General features: G+C 38.4%; 1 protein-coding gene across 2 annotated transcripts in view; it reads left to right on the top strand.

Annotated features, from left to right (window-relative positions):
- Nucleotides 1-12,356, top strand: part of LOC129026620 (multiple C2 and transmembrane domain-containing protein 2-like) — a 58,548-nt gene extending 46,192 nt beyond the window's left edge. For both annotated transcript variants that reach the window (XM_063653288.1, XM_054473766.2), the window contains exon 9: nt 11,580-12,356. In XM_063653288.1, coding sequence (XP_063509358.1) covers nt 11,580-11,739 — 160 coding nt within the window. In that variant the 3' untranslated portion in view covers nt 11,740-12,356. The remainder of the gene's footprint in view (nt 1-11,579) is intronic.
- The last annotated feature ends 3,861 nt before the right edge of the window (nt 12,357-16,217 follow it).

Here is a 16,217-nt window from a genome sequence, read left to right as displayed (position 1 = left end):
GATTCATCCATCTTTTGCATGATGCTCCTTTTTGTTAATGACTAGTATTCCATTGTAGAAATGTACTGCAGTTTGTTTAGACATTCACTTATTGAAGAACATCTTATTTGCTTCCAGTTTTGGGTGAATATGAATATGGCTGCTATGAACATTTGTGTACAGGTTTTGTGCGCACATAAGTTTTCAAATCAGTATGCAAATACCTAGGAACACCCTATTGTTGGATCATGTGATGAGACTATGTTTTTACTTTGTAAGAAGCTGCCAAACTGCTGTCCTAAGTGGTTGTACTATTTTGCTTTCCAACAAGCAATACATGAGAGTTTCCAGCACCCCACAGATTAACTATTAAAAGCAATTGGAATTTTCCTGATTTTGGATTTTAGCAATTTTGATAGGTGTGTAGTGGTATCTCATTGTTGATTTAATTTGAATTTCCAAAAAAATGACATTTAGCAAATTTTTATATACTGATTTGTCGTTTGTCGTCTGTATATATATTTTGTTGTTGTTGTTGTTGTTTGTTTTGGTTTTTTGGTTTTTTTTGAGATGGAGTCTTGCTCTGTGGCCCAGGCTGGAGTGCAGTGGCGCGATCTCGGCTCACTGCAAGATCTGCCTCCCGGGTTCATGCCATTCTCCTGCCTCAGCCTCCTGAGTAGCTGGGACTACAGGAGCCCGCCACTACGCCTGGCTAATTTTTTGAATTTTTAGTAGAGACGGGGTTTCACCGTGTTAGCCAGGATGGTCTCAATCTCCTGACCTCGTGATCCACCCGCCTCGGCCTCCCAAAGTGGTGGGATTACAGACGTGAGCCACCGCCCGGCCCCTTTTCCCATTTTCTAATTGGATTATTTGTTTTTCTGCTGAGGTTTTACAGTTTGTTACATGTTTTATACATGAGTTCTTTTGTGACTATTGGCTTGCAGATATTTTTAGTGGTCTGTAATTATTTTTATTCCTATTCCTAGTCTTTCATAGAGCAAACATTTTTAATTTTGATGGAATCCAACTTACCATTTTACCCATTTTCCCTTCAATGGTTCATGCTTTTGGTGTAAAACAAGAGAGCTACTTACTTAGCCTGCTATTTACTTAGCCCTAGATGCAAAGTTTTTCTCCTATTTCTTCTGAAGTTTAGCAGCTTTAGTTTTGCATTTAAGTGCATGATCCATTTTTTAGTTAATTTTTATAAAAATGTGAGGTTCAGGCTGAGGTTCAATTTTTTGGCCTATGGATGTCCAGTTGCCCCATCACCATTTACTGAAAAGGCTATCCTTCCTCTGTTGAGCTGCTTTTGCAACTTTGTCAAAGATCAACTGGTTTTTGCTCATTTTATAATTAGCTTGCTTAATTTCTTATTGTTGAATTTTAAGAGTCATTTGCATATTTTGAACACAAGTCTTTTGTGATTTGAAAATACATTCTCAGTCTATGACTTGCCATTTCACCTTAACTGACATAACATTTCACAAACTAAAAAGGGTTTTTTTTTTCTTTTAACAAAGCTTTCATCAATTTTTTGTTTCGTGGGGTTGTACTTAAAATTTCATCAAGGTACAAATATCTAACAAGGTCACATAGATTTTCTCCTGTGTTTTCTTCCACAACTGGTATAACTTTGTATTTCACATTTAGATTTATAATACATTTTGAGTTAATTTTGTGTAAGGTATAAGATGTGTGTCTAGGTTCAATTTTTAGGGGAGAGGACGTATGTATGTCTAATTGTTTTAGCATCACTTGTTGAGAAGACTATCTTCTCTTCATTGAATTGCCTTTGTGAGATATATATATATATATATATCAGTTGACTATATTTGTGAGTCTGTCCCTGGGCTCTCTATTCTGTCCCATTGGTCTGTGTGTCTGTTCTTTCACCAATACCATGCTGTCTTGATTGCTTTAGATTTATAGAACATTGTGATGTATTTAATATCAGGTAGTGCAAGTCCTATAACTTTGTTCTTCTTTAATATTGCATTGGTCTTTTGCCCTTCTATAAAAAATTTAGAGTAAGTTTGCCAATATCTTCAAAATAGCCTTCTTGAATTTTGATTAGGATTGTGTTGAATCTATAGAACAAGTTTGAAAGAATTGGCGTTTTAACAATATCGATTCCTCCAATATAGGAATATTGACTACATTTCCATTTAATCAGATCTTCTTTGATTTCTGTCATCAGTGTTTTGTAGTATTTTGCATACACATACTGTAAAATAATGTTTCAGCTTTATACCTCAGTACTTCATTTTTTGTATGTGCATACTGTTTTAAATGTTTTCTAAAGTAAATTTCAAATTTTAATTGTCCTTTTTTGTTATATATAATAACAATTGACTTTTGTATGTTATACATGTATCTAATGACCTTGATATACCCACTTAAGTCCAGAAGTTACATTCATTTCAATTTCCTACATAGACTATCATTTCATTTGTGAATAAAAGTTGGTTTCTTTCTTTCCAATCTATGTAATTTTTCTTCTTGTCTTATTTCCCTGACTAAGACTTCCAGTATGATGTTAAGTATGAGGAGTTAGGGAGGACATATTTGACTTCTTTTTTTTTTTTTTTTTTTGAGACAGAGTCTCACTCACTCTGTTGCCAAGGCTGGAGTGCAGTGGTGCGATCTCGGCTCACTGCAATCTCTGCCTCCTGGGTTCAAGGGATTCTCCTGCCTCAGCCTCCTGAGTAGCTGGGATTACAGGTGCCTGCCACCACACCCAGCTAATTTTTTGTATTTTTAGTAGAGACGGGGTTTCACCATGTTGGTCAGGCTGGTCTCAAACTCCTGACCTTGTGATCTGCCCACCTTGGCCTCCCAAAGTGCTGGGATACAGGCGTGAGCCACCGCGCCCGGCCTTGACTTCTTAATAATCTTAGAAGGCAAATACTTAAGTCTCTTGCCATTAATTCTAACATTAGCCACAGACATCATACACATACTTTATTCGGTTAAGGAAGTTCCCATCTATTTGTAGTTGAGTGAGTTTCTTTAGATATTTTAATTACAAGTGGTGTTGGATTTTGTTCAAAGCTTTTTCTGCGTCTGTTGATAAGATCATACAGCTTTTCTTATTTAGTCTGTTATGAGGAATGTACATATATGTGTGTGTATATATATATCCACATTTATTTTTGTGCATGTATGTATACATTCTCAGCCACTTTTGCTGCTACAATGTATTAAAGGTCTTTGATAATTGCTTGTGCACTAGATCCCATCCGCTTTCACTCACTCAAACACTTTGCTTCTATAATAGTTTCCCTTTCTCTGGCATCTTCATTTTTTTGTCTTCCTGCACCATTCCAATCACCTCACAAGCATGCTGTATATACTGTCTCCACCAAAACACACAGGTGTGCATGCACAAACACATACATACATATGCACCTCTCTGTATTAATCCAAGTTATCAATTTTTTACTGTACTTTCCTTTGTAGAAAAAATTATATGACTCATCTCTTAATTCTTTTGAATCTACTCTAAGATTTTTATCTCCACAACTCATCTGAAATCATTTTTGCCAAGGTTGCAGGTGACCTCCACCTTGAGAAATCTAATGGACAATTCTTTTCCTCTTAAATTTTCTGGCAGTACTTGACATGGCAAAGTTGCAAAAGCAACTCAATAGAAGGATAGCCTTTTCAGTAAATGGTGATGGTGCAACTGGACAGCCATAGGCCAAAGACATCCCTGTGTCTTTATCCTTCATTTGAAGGAAAGAAGACAGGGGAACAGGAGGGGGATATAATACTCTCCAAGTTTTCATACCTTCCTTCTCAGGCAGTTTGCTAGGCTTATTCTTCTTCTTCCGCCCGACCTCCTAACATAAGAAAACATTAATCTTTGGTTCCTGTTAATGATCTTTCTGCTATTCATATTCATGTTAATAAGTGATTCCATCTGTTACAGGTATTAGTTAGATAGCATGCATCTGAACAGAACACACCCCAAATTTATCTTTCCTTCCCTGTATTCCATTGTTGAATTCCCTCAAAATTTCCACTGAAATCTCTAATCTTATGCTTAATATTCTCCCAAACAAATTCTTGATTACAGCAATCCATTTCCACTAACATTCTCCTCCTTTAGTCCTACCCATCTCAGTTGACATCAGCTTCTAGTTGCTGAGACAAAAATACTTAAAAATTACAATTCTTTCCACTTTCCCATACCCCTGCATAGCGAAGCCATGAACAAATCTCATCTGCTCTATCTTTAATATATATTCCCAGTCTTGCCACTTTTCATTATTCCTGACACTCGTATCCTTAACCAAGCTGTAATTACCACTTTCCTGGAATAATTAGAATAGTTTCTTAATTGGTTTTTATTTACTTCTGTTCTTGGCTCCCTGCAGCCTATTCTTCACACAGCAGCTAAGGTGATCATTTAATGTAGAACTCAGATCTAATGGCAAAATTTCTATACCACTTGGAACAAAATCCAAATGCTTGCAGGGATCTGGTGTCTATGCACTTTGATGCTCATTTGCTCTTGCGCTGCTCACTCTCCTCTATTCTGGCCTTCTGACGTTGCTTACTCTTCTCCTAGATTTTCCCTTGGTTCCTTCATTTACTTAATTCTGGTCTGTGCTGAAGTATCTCTTTAAAAAGCACTTCCCAGAACACTCTAGCAAAACAAACAAACAAAAAAAGCCCCTCTGCCACACCAAATCTCTTCACTCTTTCTTTTTTCTCCTTTGCACTTATTACCACCAAAAATTCTATCACGTATCCAATTATTTACTTGTTTACTGTATATGGTCTCTCATTAGAAAATATGCTTCATCTGGATGGCTGTTTTACCTGTGTAGCTCTGTAACTATATTTCCTGAAGGGTTCCTGTCCTACAGGTGGCACTCAAATATTTACTGCATGACTAAATGAATGAATCAAAGGAGGGGGCAAGAGACACAGGTGTGTTCCCATTCTCTAGGATTTTTAAAACATAATGACACTACTTGTAAAAACAACAAAACGCCAAAAACACAGTTATAAAGAGTGTAGAAATTAGTAAATAATCCCTGTGTACCCCCCTAAAAGGTAAGAGTTCTTATGGAAAGGTGGGGAACCTGTTGTACACAAGTTATAAGAACATGTGTCAGTGACTGTGGACAAAAGGGAAGCATGGCCTACAGCCACAATGTCTATACATTCTTATTAAATTATTAAAGTCCTGGAGTACTCAGATATATGGAGTCTCATTCAACCATGGATGAAACATACACAAAGATATTTCTGATCCTACATTAATACATCCATGAGATAGTGTGACATTTAAAATTATTGTAGAATTTCTGAATAACTAAAAAAAGAGTCATTTGCTACATGTATATATATGTAGATTTTTAAATATAGTTAATTTAAAAATTGGGAATTTCAGGGGCAATTACACAAGTTATTCTAAGGCAAGATATTATAGTGGTAAATCTGTCAAGCTTTGGAATGAAAGTAAAAAAATGAAGAACCTCAAAGAGCCATTTTTACTTATACTTCATATCTTCTTTTGAGAAGTATCTGTTCATGTCATTTGTGCACTTTTTAATGGGGTGGTTTGGGTTTTTTTTTTTCTTTGTAAGTTTGAAGTTCTGTATAGATGCAGGATATTAGACCTTCACTAGATGCATAGTTTGCAAAAATTGTCTCCCATTCTGTAGGTTATCTGTTTACTCTGTTGATAGTTTCTTTTGCTGTGCAGAAGCTCTTCGGTTTAATCAGATCCCGTTTGTCAATTTTCACTTCTGTTGCAATTGTTTTTGGCATCTTCATCATGAAAGCTTTGCCCGTACCTATGTCCTGAATGGTATTGCCTAGGTTGTCTTCCCATTATCCTTAGCAAACTAATGCAGGAACAGAAAATGAAACACTGCATGTTCTCACTTACAGGTGGGAGCTAAATGATGAGAACACAGAGCAAATAAAACAAATAATGAATGGGTACTAGACTTAATACCTGGATGATGAGATAATCCCTGGGGTTTGTTGTACGGATTATCTCATCACCTAGAAGCCTAGTACTGATTATTTTTCCTGATCCACTAATATCTCCATAAATATGCATGGACTAATGATTATTCTAGATACTAGATAATAAATACCACATAGCATATGCCCATGAGCTATCTCTCTCCAAGATGTGACATCACTGATTTCAAATTTTATTTTATTTTATTTATTTATTTTTTTGAGATGGAGTCTCACTCTGTCGCCCAGGCTGCAGTGCAATGGTGCAATCTCAGCTTACTGCAAGCTCCTCCTCCCAGGTTCACGCCATTCTCCTGCCTCAGCCTCCCAAGTAGCTGGGACTACAGGTGCCCGCCACCACGCCTGGCTAATTTTTTGTATTTTTAGTAGAGGCGGGGTTTCACCATGTTAGTCAGGATGGTCTCCATCTCATGACCTCGTGATCCACCCGCCTCAGCCTCCCAAAGTGCTGGGATTGCCACCACACCCGGCCTTTATTTTTTTATTTGTATTTTCTAAATTTCCACAATACATTTTTATTACACCCAAAGTCGAAAATCAAAATGGCAAAGTAGGTCAGAAAGACTGAAGATGAAGTAAACTGGAAAAAGGCTAGCCTATTTTTAGAAGAAATCTAATGGTTGCCTCTGTATAAGTAATTTCAGTAGAAGGACAGTCTTTAGAAACCAAGATAATGATTGAGAAGCAAACAGAAATTTAATCAGGAAGGAATTATGGAAAAATGCACATGGTAACAGGGCAGATCACCTGAGGTCAGGAGATCGAGACCATCCTGGCCACCATGGTGAAACCCCATCTCTATGAAAAATACAAAAATTAGCTGGGTGTGGTGGTGCGTGCCTGTAGTCCCAGCTACTGGGGAGGCTGAGGTGGGAGAATCACTCAAACCTGGGAGGCAGAGGCTGCAGTGAGCTGGGATTGTGCCATTGCACTCCAGACTGGGCAATAAGAGCGAAACTCTGTCTCAAAAAAAAAAAAAGTGTACTGGATAATTATTTATCTTTTTTTTTTTTTGAAATGGAGTTTCACTCATTGCCCAGGCAGGAGTGCAATGGCTTGATGTTGGCTCACCGCAACATCTGCCTCCTGGGTTCAAGCAATTCTCCTGCCTCAGCCTCCCGCGTAGCTGGGATTACAGGCATGCGCAACCACGCACAGCTAATTTTGTATTTTTAGTAGAGACGGGGTTTCTCTATGTTGGTCAGGCCGGTCTTGAACTCCCAACCTCAGGCAATCCCCCTGCCTCAACCTCCCAAAGTGCTGGGATTACATGCATGAGACACTGCGCCCAGCAATTATTTATATTTAAAAAATTTTATTAGTGAAATGTTTCTTAATTTTGAAAAGCCCACTGATATAATAAAATCACCTTGTTAATCAATACATAATTTTTTTTTTTTTGAGACGGGGTCTCACTCTGTCACTCCAGCTGGAGTGCAGTGGCACAATCACAGCTCACCGCAGCCTTGACCTCCCAGGCTCAAGTGATCCTCCCACCTCAGCCTCCCAGGTAGCTGGGACTACAGTTGCATATCACCATGCCCAGCTAACTTTTGTATTTTTTGTAGAGACAGGGTTTCGCCATACTGCCCAAGCTGGTCTTGAACTTCTGGGCTCAAGCAATCCACTTGCCTCAGCCTCCCCAAAGCACTGGGATTACATGCATGAGCCCCCAAGCCTGCCCAATAAATTTTTTTAAACGTCATTTAAAAGTTTTTCTCTGCCTCTCTACTCTGCCAACCAGGATCACCATTATCCTAAGGTTTTTGGTTTTTTGTTTGTCCCATAGTTGTTGGATAGTTGCTAGTACCAACCAAATTACCTATTTCCTTGTTCACCTCTGGTGGGAGGCTGAATTCTCACAGTTCTCACCTACATGTGGGAACGAATATTTCTAGAAGTCTCTAGAAAACCTCTCTTCATGCTCTTTGTCCATATATGGATTGCATAACCATATGTAGTTATGAACCACATCATTGAATCCATTACTGGCAAAGGTGATGAAATTTCAGTCTAACCTTGGGGCTTCACCTGAGGCTTTTACCTGTGTGGGAGAGGACGAGAATGGGGATGTAACAAAGTCAGAATTCTACTAAAGAAGAAATACTGGATGGATGCTAACCACATCATCTACTATGCATACTGTTTTGCATGCATTTCTTGCTATCTCATTTCATTCTTATGAAAGCAAAATTTTATTATTGATTTATGGATTAAAGCAATAAATTGATGAATTTTATAAAAAGTGATTATGTTGTATTTCCAAGTTCATTCAGCTCAGTATGTATTTTATTTCTCTTGAAACTTCCTCTTTGACAATTTACAAGTTTTGGGAGATTTTTCTGTTATGTTATTGATTTCTAGTTTGATTCATTTATGGTCACAGAGCGTATCTTACATGGTTTCACTTATTTTAAATATATCAGTGTTTTGGTCGGTCATGACAACTCACACCTGTAATCCCAGCACTTTGGGAGGCCAAGGCAGGTGGATCTCTTGAGGTCAGGTGAGACCAGCTTAGCCAACATAGTGAAACCCCGTCTCTACTAACCATACAAAAATTAGCTGGGCATGGTGGTGGGTGCCTGTAATCCCAGCTACTTGGGAGGCTGAGGCACGAGAATCGCTTGATCCCGGGAGGCGGAGGTTGCAGTGAGCTGAGATCTCACCATTGCACTCCAGCCTGGGCAAGAGTGAGACTTAGTCTCAAAAAAAAAAAAAAAATATATATATATATATATATATATATGTATATATGTTAGAGTTTCATAACCCAAGATATGGTCTATTTTGGTGAATGTCCCATAAATACTCAAAAAAAAAGTGTATTCTGTATTGGCTGATGGTACCGTTCAGTTCTTCTGGAGCCCCTCATACTTGCTTTTTGTCTAGCGGGTTTATCCATTACTGAACAAGGGGTGTTGAAGTCCCCAACTATCACTGTGAATTTGTCTATTTTTTCCTTTTAGTTCTATCAGTTCTCAGATCATATACTTTGCAGTTGTGTTATTTGGTATATGCACATATGTTGTCTTTTTGTGATCTGACCTCTTCATTGTTATGTAATGTACCTCTTTGTCTCTGGCAATTTTCTTTTGTCCTGAAGTTTACCTTGTCTGATAATAATTCATCCAATCCAGCTTTCTTTGGATTAGTATTTGCAAGATGTATCTTCTCCCATCCTTTTACTCTTAGTTTCCTGATAATTGATATTTACTGATACAAATTAAATTACTGTTAATTTACTGATACTGATATTTTAAGTGAGTTTCTTGTAGATAGCATTCATTTGGTTGGGTCATGTTTTTAAATTCACTCTTGCAATCTTTTAGTTGGTGTGTTTAGACCATTTACATTCAATGTAGTTACTGATATGTGAGATTATAAGTCAGTCATTTCATTGTCTTGATTTTTCATTTCCCCTTACCTGTCTTCAGTTGGGTTATTTGGACATTCTTTAGTAGTGTATTTATCTAGATTTTTGAGTGTCTATTCATACCGTTTTTCAGTGGTTACTCTAAAAACTGCCATACACACATGGAGTTTATCACAGTCTACCAGTATCAACATCTACCACTTGAGGTGGAATGTGGATATTTAACCACTATTTAAGTCCCTTTTACTGCCCCAACCTTGCGATATAGGTATCTTAAATACTTCCTCTACATACACTGAGAAACACATCAATGTTGTAATTTATACTTTAAAATGACAAGTATAATTGGATATTATACTTGTCTTCCGTAATAACAAGCTCAGTGTCTACATACCTCCTCATTTACTCAACATCCATTCATCCATGAATTTAAGGTAGCCACTTTCCCATCCACCATGCATTCAATTCACCATCTGTGATCCTTGAAATTCACCTGAAACTTGTTTCTAATGTATTTGAGTCTGACCAAAAATCTCATATGCCTGTAGACTCATCCTCTGAGATCTATGCTCTTTTTCCTTTCCTTCTCTGAGTACTCTACTCAATGTCACAGGAATTACAAGGAAATTCCTACGACTGGCAGGAAGAAATGGTCCCCATCTCTGTGTGTGAATTATTCCCTCTAACCCTTTCACAGAGTTCTATTTCCAAGCTAAGGTAGCTTCCTAACATGCATGCACCACTTGATGCTCAGATGAAGACATGAAAGATTCTGTGGATCTTTGGAGTATACTCTGTGCAACTCCAGCACCATGGCCTCCTCAGACTTCCAACTCCTATCCCCTCAACTCAGGGAGACCACTAAGCTCCACATGGATTCCTCCTTCCTGCACTGCAGTCCGAAGTCTCTCCAGCCAGTAAACTGGGCAACTGCAGGGCTCACCTTGTTTGTTTAGCCTCTGTCAGGGATCAATTCCTGTGCTGCCTGATGTCCAGTGCCAGAAATCCATTATTTCATGTATTTTGTCTTGGTTGCTTGTTTCAGGCAGGAGGAGAAATTGGTCTCTTCTACACCATCTTGACTGGAATCAGAATTCTAAATTGACAGGTTTTTTTCTGTCAGCACCTAAAAAAATGTCATTACATGTCATTGTAGAATTTGTCGTTTTTTCTTTCTTTTTTTAAGATTTTCTCTTCATCTTTGGTTTTCAGCTTGACTATGGTGTGCTTAGGTGTGGTTTTATTTCTATTTGCCCTGCTTGGGGTTGCTGAGTTTCTTCAATCTGTAGGTTGACAGCTTACATCAGATTGGTAGTGTCCTTGTCAACTATTTTTTCAGAGATTGCTTCTGTTCTGTTTTCTCTCTCTTCCTTTTTCTGGGACTCCAACTATACTCTGCTAGAACTTTTGACAATGTCCTACATCTGTCTTATGCTCTATTCTGTTTGCTTTTTCTTCATATTTCTTACCTCTTGATTTTGGAATTTGAGTTTCTAGAACTGTGAAAAGAATAATTCCTGTTGTTTTAAGCCACTAAGTTTGTGATCATTTATTAGAGCAGCCCTAGAAGACTAACACAACTACCACATATCAAACTGAAATTGAACAACGAAGTAGATGGATGGCTGATGGTGGGAGCTAAGTTTCTCACTGTTGGAATGAGAAAATAAAGGCGAATGTGGTCTATGTGGTAATGGATTAGAGCTGGAGACATCAGGATGCACTCAGGAGTTTATGACATCTCATGAACCTTATAGTTATATATAAAAATATGTATAGATATGTGCATATACACAGTATACACACATATATCTCCCTGCTTCATTAGCTCAGTGGGCCAAGAACCAGTGACACCCCCAGGAGCCATAAGTACACCTAGAACCCAGATCTTGGTTTCTAACACCTTCTCCTATAGTAGAAACCAGCAGTCCTAGAAGAAATGGCTGATTCTATGGCTGGGACAAAGAATACAGAAGATGAATTGGAGCATCTTACAGTGCCAGAAAAAGAAGGAAGTGCTAAAAAAACAAAAACAAGACACAAAACCAAAAATGATGGGGGTATGTCAAAGGGACACAAAAATCAACTGAAAGAGCTCCTAATGGCTGAAGCTGGACAATTTGAGGAACAAAAAAAAGTAGTATTAGATTGTAATGCAAGTTATAAAATAAATATCCACAAGTCCATTCTGATACAGCTCCCCTTTCCTTAGGTGTGGTCCTTGCACGATGACTTCCTTCCAAAGGAGTGTAGTATGGAGAAGGAGAAAAAAGGGCAACTTTACAGTGGAGAAAGTGGACGACACCTCCTCACCTAGGGGATCAAGGTTGATATCAACAGGAGGAAGTCACCCTGACAGTATGTATCCTTGATATGATGCGATGAGAATGGCACTTTACCTCTATGGTCTTTCTCCCCAAAATCAATAACGTGAGTCTAATAAAAAGAAAAATATCACACAAATCTCAACTGAGGGACAGTTTATAAAATAACTGACCAGTAACCCTCAAAAGTGTCAAGGTCATCAGAAATAAGGAAAAGAGATCCTAGAAGGTTAAAAAAACAGCAACAACAAAAAAGGAAAAACAGAAACAAAAACCAAGGAAAATCTGAGAAACTGTTACATGTCAGAGGAGCCTCAGGCGACGTGATGACTAAATGTGAAGTGAAATCCTAGATGGGATCCTGGAACAGGAAAAGAACAATGGGTAAAAGCTAAAGGAATTGGAATAAAGTATAGACTTCAGCTGATAACAATGAATCAATATTGCTTCATTAATTGTGATAAATGTATCAAACTATTATAAGTTGTTAATAATTTTCTAAAGAGTCTGAAGAGATTAACTGCCATTTATAATTAGCGGATCTTGTTTTTATCCTGATTAGAATAAATTAAGTAAAAAAGACATTTGTAAATCAATCTGGGAAATTTAATTTATGAGCTGCGTATAGATAGTGCCAAAAGATTTACCTTTAAATATGACTGAAATGCCAGAAAATAAAGATGATAATGTCATTGTGGTTACTTTTTTTATTTCTTAGAGACCCAAACTGGATAAGGGTAAAATGACATGTTAATTTAAAATAATTTAATAAAGAAAAAAAGAAAAAAGTGAAGCAAGTGTAGCAAGATCTTGAAAACTGCTGAACCTGGGAGACAGGAGTTTGGGAGTTTGTGACATGATTTTTTTTCCTCCTTCTCACATGTTTGAACAGTTTCATGATATAATCATGACTTTTTCCATAGTGTCCTTTTGATAACTCCTATTCTGCATGTGATTGTAAATATTGTCAATTATGGAATATTCTATCCAAGTACAAATATCTATAATTTGAACACTGCAACCCAATTTTTTAGTATACTGCTTCTTCGATGTCCCTCAATCATGAGATACTTCAAGGCTGTGCACAGTGGCTCATGCCCATAATCCCAGGACTTTAGGTGGGGCTGAGGCAGAAGGATTGCTTGAACCCTGGAGCTTCAGCCCAGCCTGGGCAACAGAGTGAGGCCACATCTCTACAATCAATCAATCAATCAATCATCCAGGTGTGGTGGTACACATTTGTAGTCTTAGCAACTCAGGAGGCTGAGGTGGGGGGATTGCTTGAGCCCAGAAGGTTGAGGCTGCAGTGACTATGATCATGCCACTGCACTCCCACCTGGGTAACAGAGTGAGACCCTGTCTCAAAAAATAATAAAAAATAAAAAATAAATATTTCTTAGTCAAGAAATGCTTCTAAGATTTAATAAGTTAATTTCTGAAAAATGCCTAAGTGACATTGCACTGGCATCTATTTCTACTTCTGTTACTAATTCTATCACTAACTTTGATTTTAAAGATCTTTTACCATATTTATCCTTCTGTTAGTGTTGCTATAAAATTTACAATTCTTTTAAGAGTATTCCTCATGTTTTGTTTGGCAGTAATAAAAAGAATAAAATACAAATGTCTTAATTTTCTGAATTGAAAGTAGATACAATAGTTACATTTGATTTGGAAAATTAAATCTGTCCCTCTAAGTAACAAAAGTAACACAGTCAGTAATAGCCCATCTTAAAGAAAGGGAGTTTTATGGTTTTTAAAAATTGCTTTTATATTCCTTCAAACAATTACAGAGTGCACCATATGCCTCTGGAAGGCTTTGCATGTCATTAGTGAAAATCTGGGTGATTCACTTTTCACTTCAACTTCCTACCAGCCCACTTCAACTTCTTACCAGCTCTCCCGCCTGTTCTTCCTTCCTTCTGTCCGTCCATCTGTCCTTCCTTCCTTCTGTCCATCCTTCCTCCCATCCGTCCTTCCTTTCTCGCTTTTTCTTTCTCCTTCCTTCTTTCCTTCCTTCCTTCCTTCTTTGTTTCCTATGTATCTGTATCTAAGAGTTAATCTTGATTTTGCCCTGTCACCTGTATACTGAGTGACAATAATCTGAATAAAAAAATGTTTAGATTGTCACAATCAGAATTCAGAATCTTCAGGTACATCTCATAACATTTTTGGTCCTCAGCTTCTCCACCTGAAAATGGCAATACAATCCTGTTTGTTTGAAGCCAAGGAATTGGGCTAAATAACTATAACCTTAAGTTATGTAAGTCTCAATGACTAAATTTTATGAAAAATAATTTATTACTATTGCTTTTTATTAATTGTGTCCAAATGTCATGCACCTGGGATACTTTTAATAGTGCATGACATTTGGACAGGATTAACAAACACAGGCTTTTATTTTATATAAAATTGTAATGGTGCTGACATCAATAATGAATGACTTCAATCCTCAAATTGGTATAAATCCATGAAAGTTGAAAGTTAAAAGTTAAAAGTCTGGACTAAATGTTTGTTTTGACTGTCTGTCCTTAAAGCTAAAAGCTAAGTGAACTGTGCAAACCTAACACTCGTCTCACTTTGCATAGGGTTCAGAGGGTTCCTGTCTTCTCGGGAATTATTTCAAAAGGGCACATTACCTAAGCTTTCCTATTTGCAATACAGTCTAGTGGGGGCTTTGTGGAGTATCCCTCAAATACTGGTCTCTGCTAAAATTTCCAGTTGATAGTAAAATATTTTAAAAAATTCTCTAGTTTATTGTGAAAAGCCAAAATGACAAGACTTTTTTAAAAAGGAGAATATTTTCCTTTCTTGATTAAAGAACAGACATTCCCCAGTACGCAGGAAATAAGTTCCCTCACTACCCTGTTACTTTGAAGTTATATAATTTTTCTTTCCCGAGGAATAGATGCTCAGTGAAAAAAGATCTGCAAAACATACAAAAGCATAAACAAGAAAATAATTCATCTAGTGTCTGACCACTCAGAAAATAAAACTGTTAGAATTGCTACATTTCTCCACATTTTTTCTGTCTTACTTTTTTTTTTTTTTAGACCGAGTCTGGCTCTGTCACCCAGGCTGGAGTGCAGTGGTGCGATCTCGGCTCACTGCAAGCTCCGCTTCCCGGGTTCAGGCCATTCTCCTGCCTCAGCCTCCCAAGTAGCTGGGGCTACAGACGCCCGCCACCACATCCGGCTAATTTTTTGTATTTTTAGTAAAGACGGGGTTTCACCGTGTTAGCCAGGATGGTCTCAATCTTCTGACCTTGTGATCTGCCGGCCTCGGCCTCCCAAAGTGCTGAGATTACAGGTGTAAGCCACTGCGCCCAGCCTTTTCTATCTTACTTTTAAAACAGTATTTTTCTCATGTGCTTTTCCCCATCAGCCTGCAACAGTAAGGATTGTCTCGAAATCAAATCCAGCATCCCTGTCTGCCACTGGGAAGTCCGGGATCCTTATCACCTACTCATCTGACCAGCCCCATCTCTGTCACTAGTCCCTACGGCTCTGCAGCTCCTCCCTCGGCCTCAGCAGGGCACTCCTCACCCTCTGTGTGCTGCAGTGTGGGGCTGCCCTCCTCCCCATCTGGGCTCCCACTCTCTATGCCAGGTCACGCCACCCCTGCACAGAGGCCTCTCTACCTCATGTGAGTTGGGCCACTCCCTGTGCTGCCATCCTCCTTGCCTTTTGTGGGTCTTGACATCCTGCACTGCAGGATTAAACCCTCTGTGGCATTTAACAGCACCAAGTACAATATGAGACATAAGAAATGCCCTCAAAGGGCTGGGCACGGTGGCTCACGCCTGTAATCCCAGCACTTTGGGAGGCCAAGGCGGGTGGATCATGAGGTCAAGAGATCGAGACCATCCTGGCCAACATGGTGAAACCCCGTCTCTACTAAAAATACAAAAATTAGCTGGGCATAGTAGTGCATGCCTGTAGTCCCAGCTACTCGGGAGGCTGAGGCAGGAGAATTGCTTGGATCCAGGAGGCAGAGGTTGCAGTGAGCCAAGATTGTGCCACTGCACTCCAGCCTGGGTGACAGAGCGAGACTCCGTCTCAAAAAAAAAAAAAGAAAGAAAGAAAGAAATGCCTTCAATGAAATCTTCTATTTTACTTTTATAACCTTGTCATTTTATTTTCAGAAAAGGCAAATAAGCAACTATGTCTATGGCAAGGAATGCAGAAACTTGATACATTTACCCTACACTAAAGGTAACCTAGAGGAGTGTTTTGTCTTTTTGTGTTAGGGACCAAGGTACTCAGCACAGTTCTGGAATAGTAGGCCTTCAAAAAACACTTGGTGAGTAAATAAATAAACAAACAGATTCCAGCCATTCTCAATATGTCTATAAACTTTCTGTCATGAGAAATCAGGAGTAAAAGCTGTGTTTGCAGATCCTCCACTAGTCTGTGAATCCAAAAAAAGCACTCCTCTGGGAGGGCACATAGTTTTAAACAGTTCTCTTTATGCTCTACCTCTAAGGAGATAAAGGGTTCTTTTTTTTTTTTTAAAGGTACCCCCTC

The sequence above is a fragment of the Pongo pygmaeus genome, chromosome 16 (genome assembly GCF_028885625.2).
Source record: "Pongo pygmaeus isolate AG05252 chromosome 16, NHGRI_mPonPyg2-v2.0_pri, whole genome shotgun sequence".
NCBI lineage: Eukaryota > Metazoa > Chordata > Mammalia > Primates > Hominidae > Pongo > Pongo pygmaeus.
The sequence above is the reverse complement of the archived record's forward strand: the minus strand, read 5'-3'. Positions and strand labels throughout refer to the sequence as shown.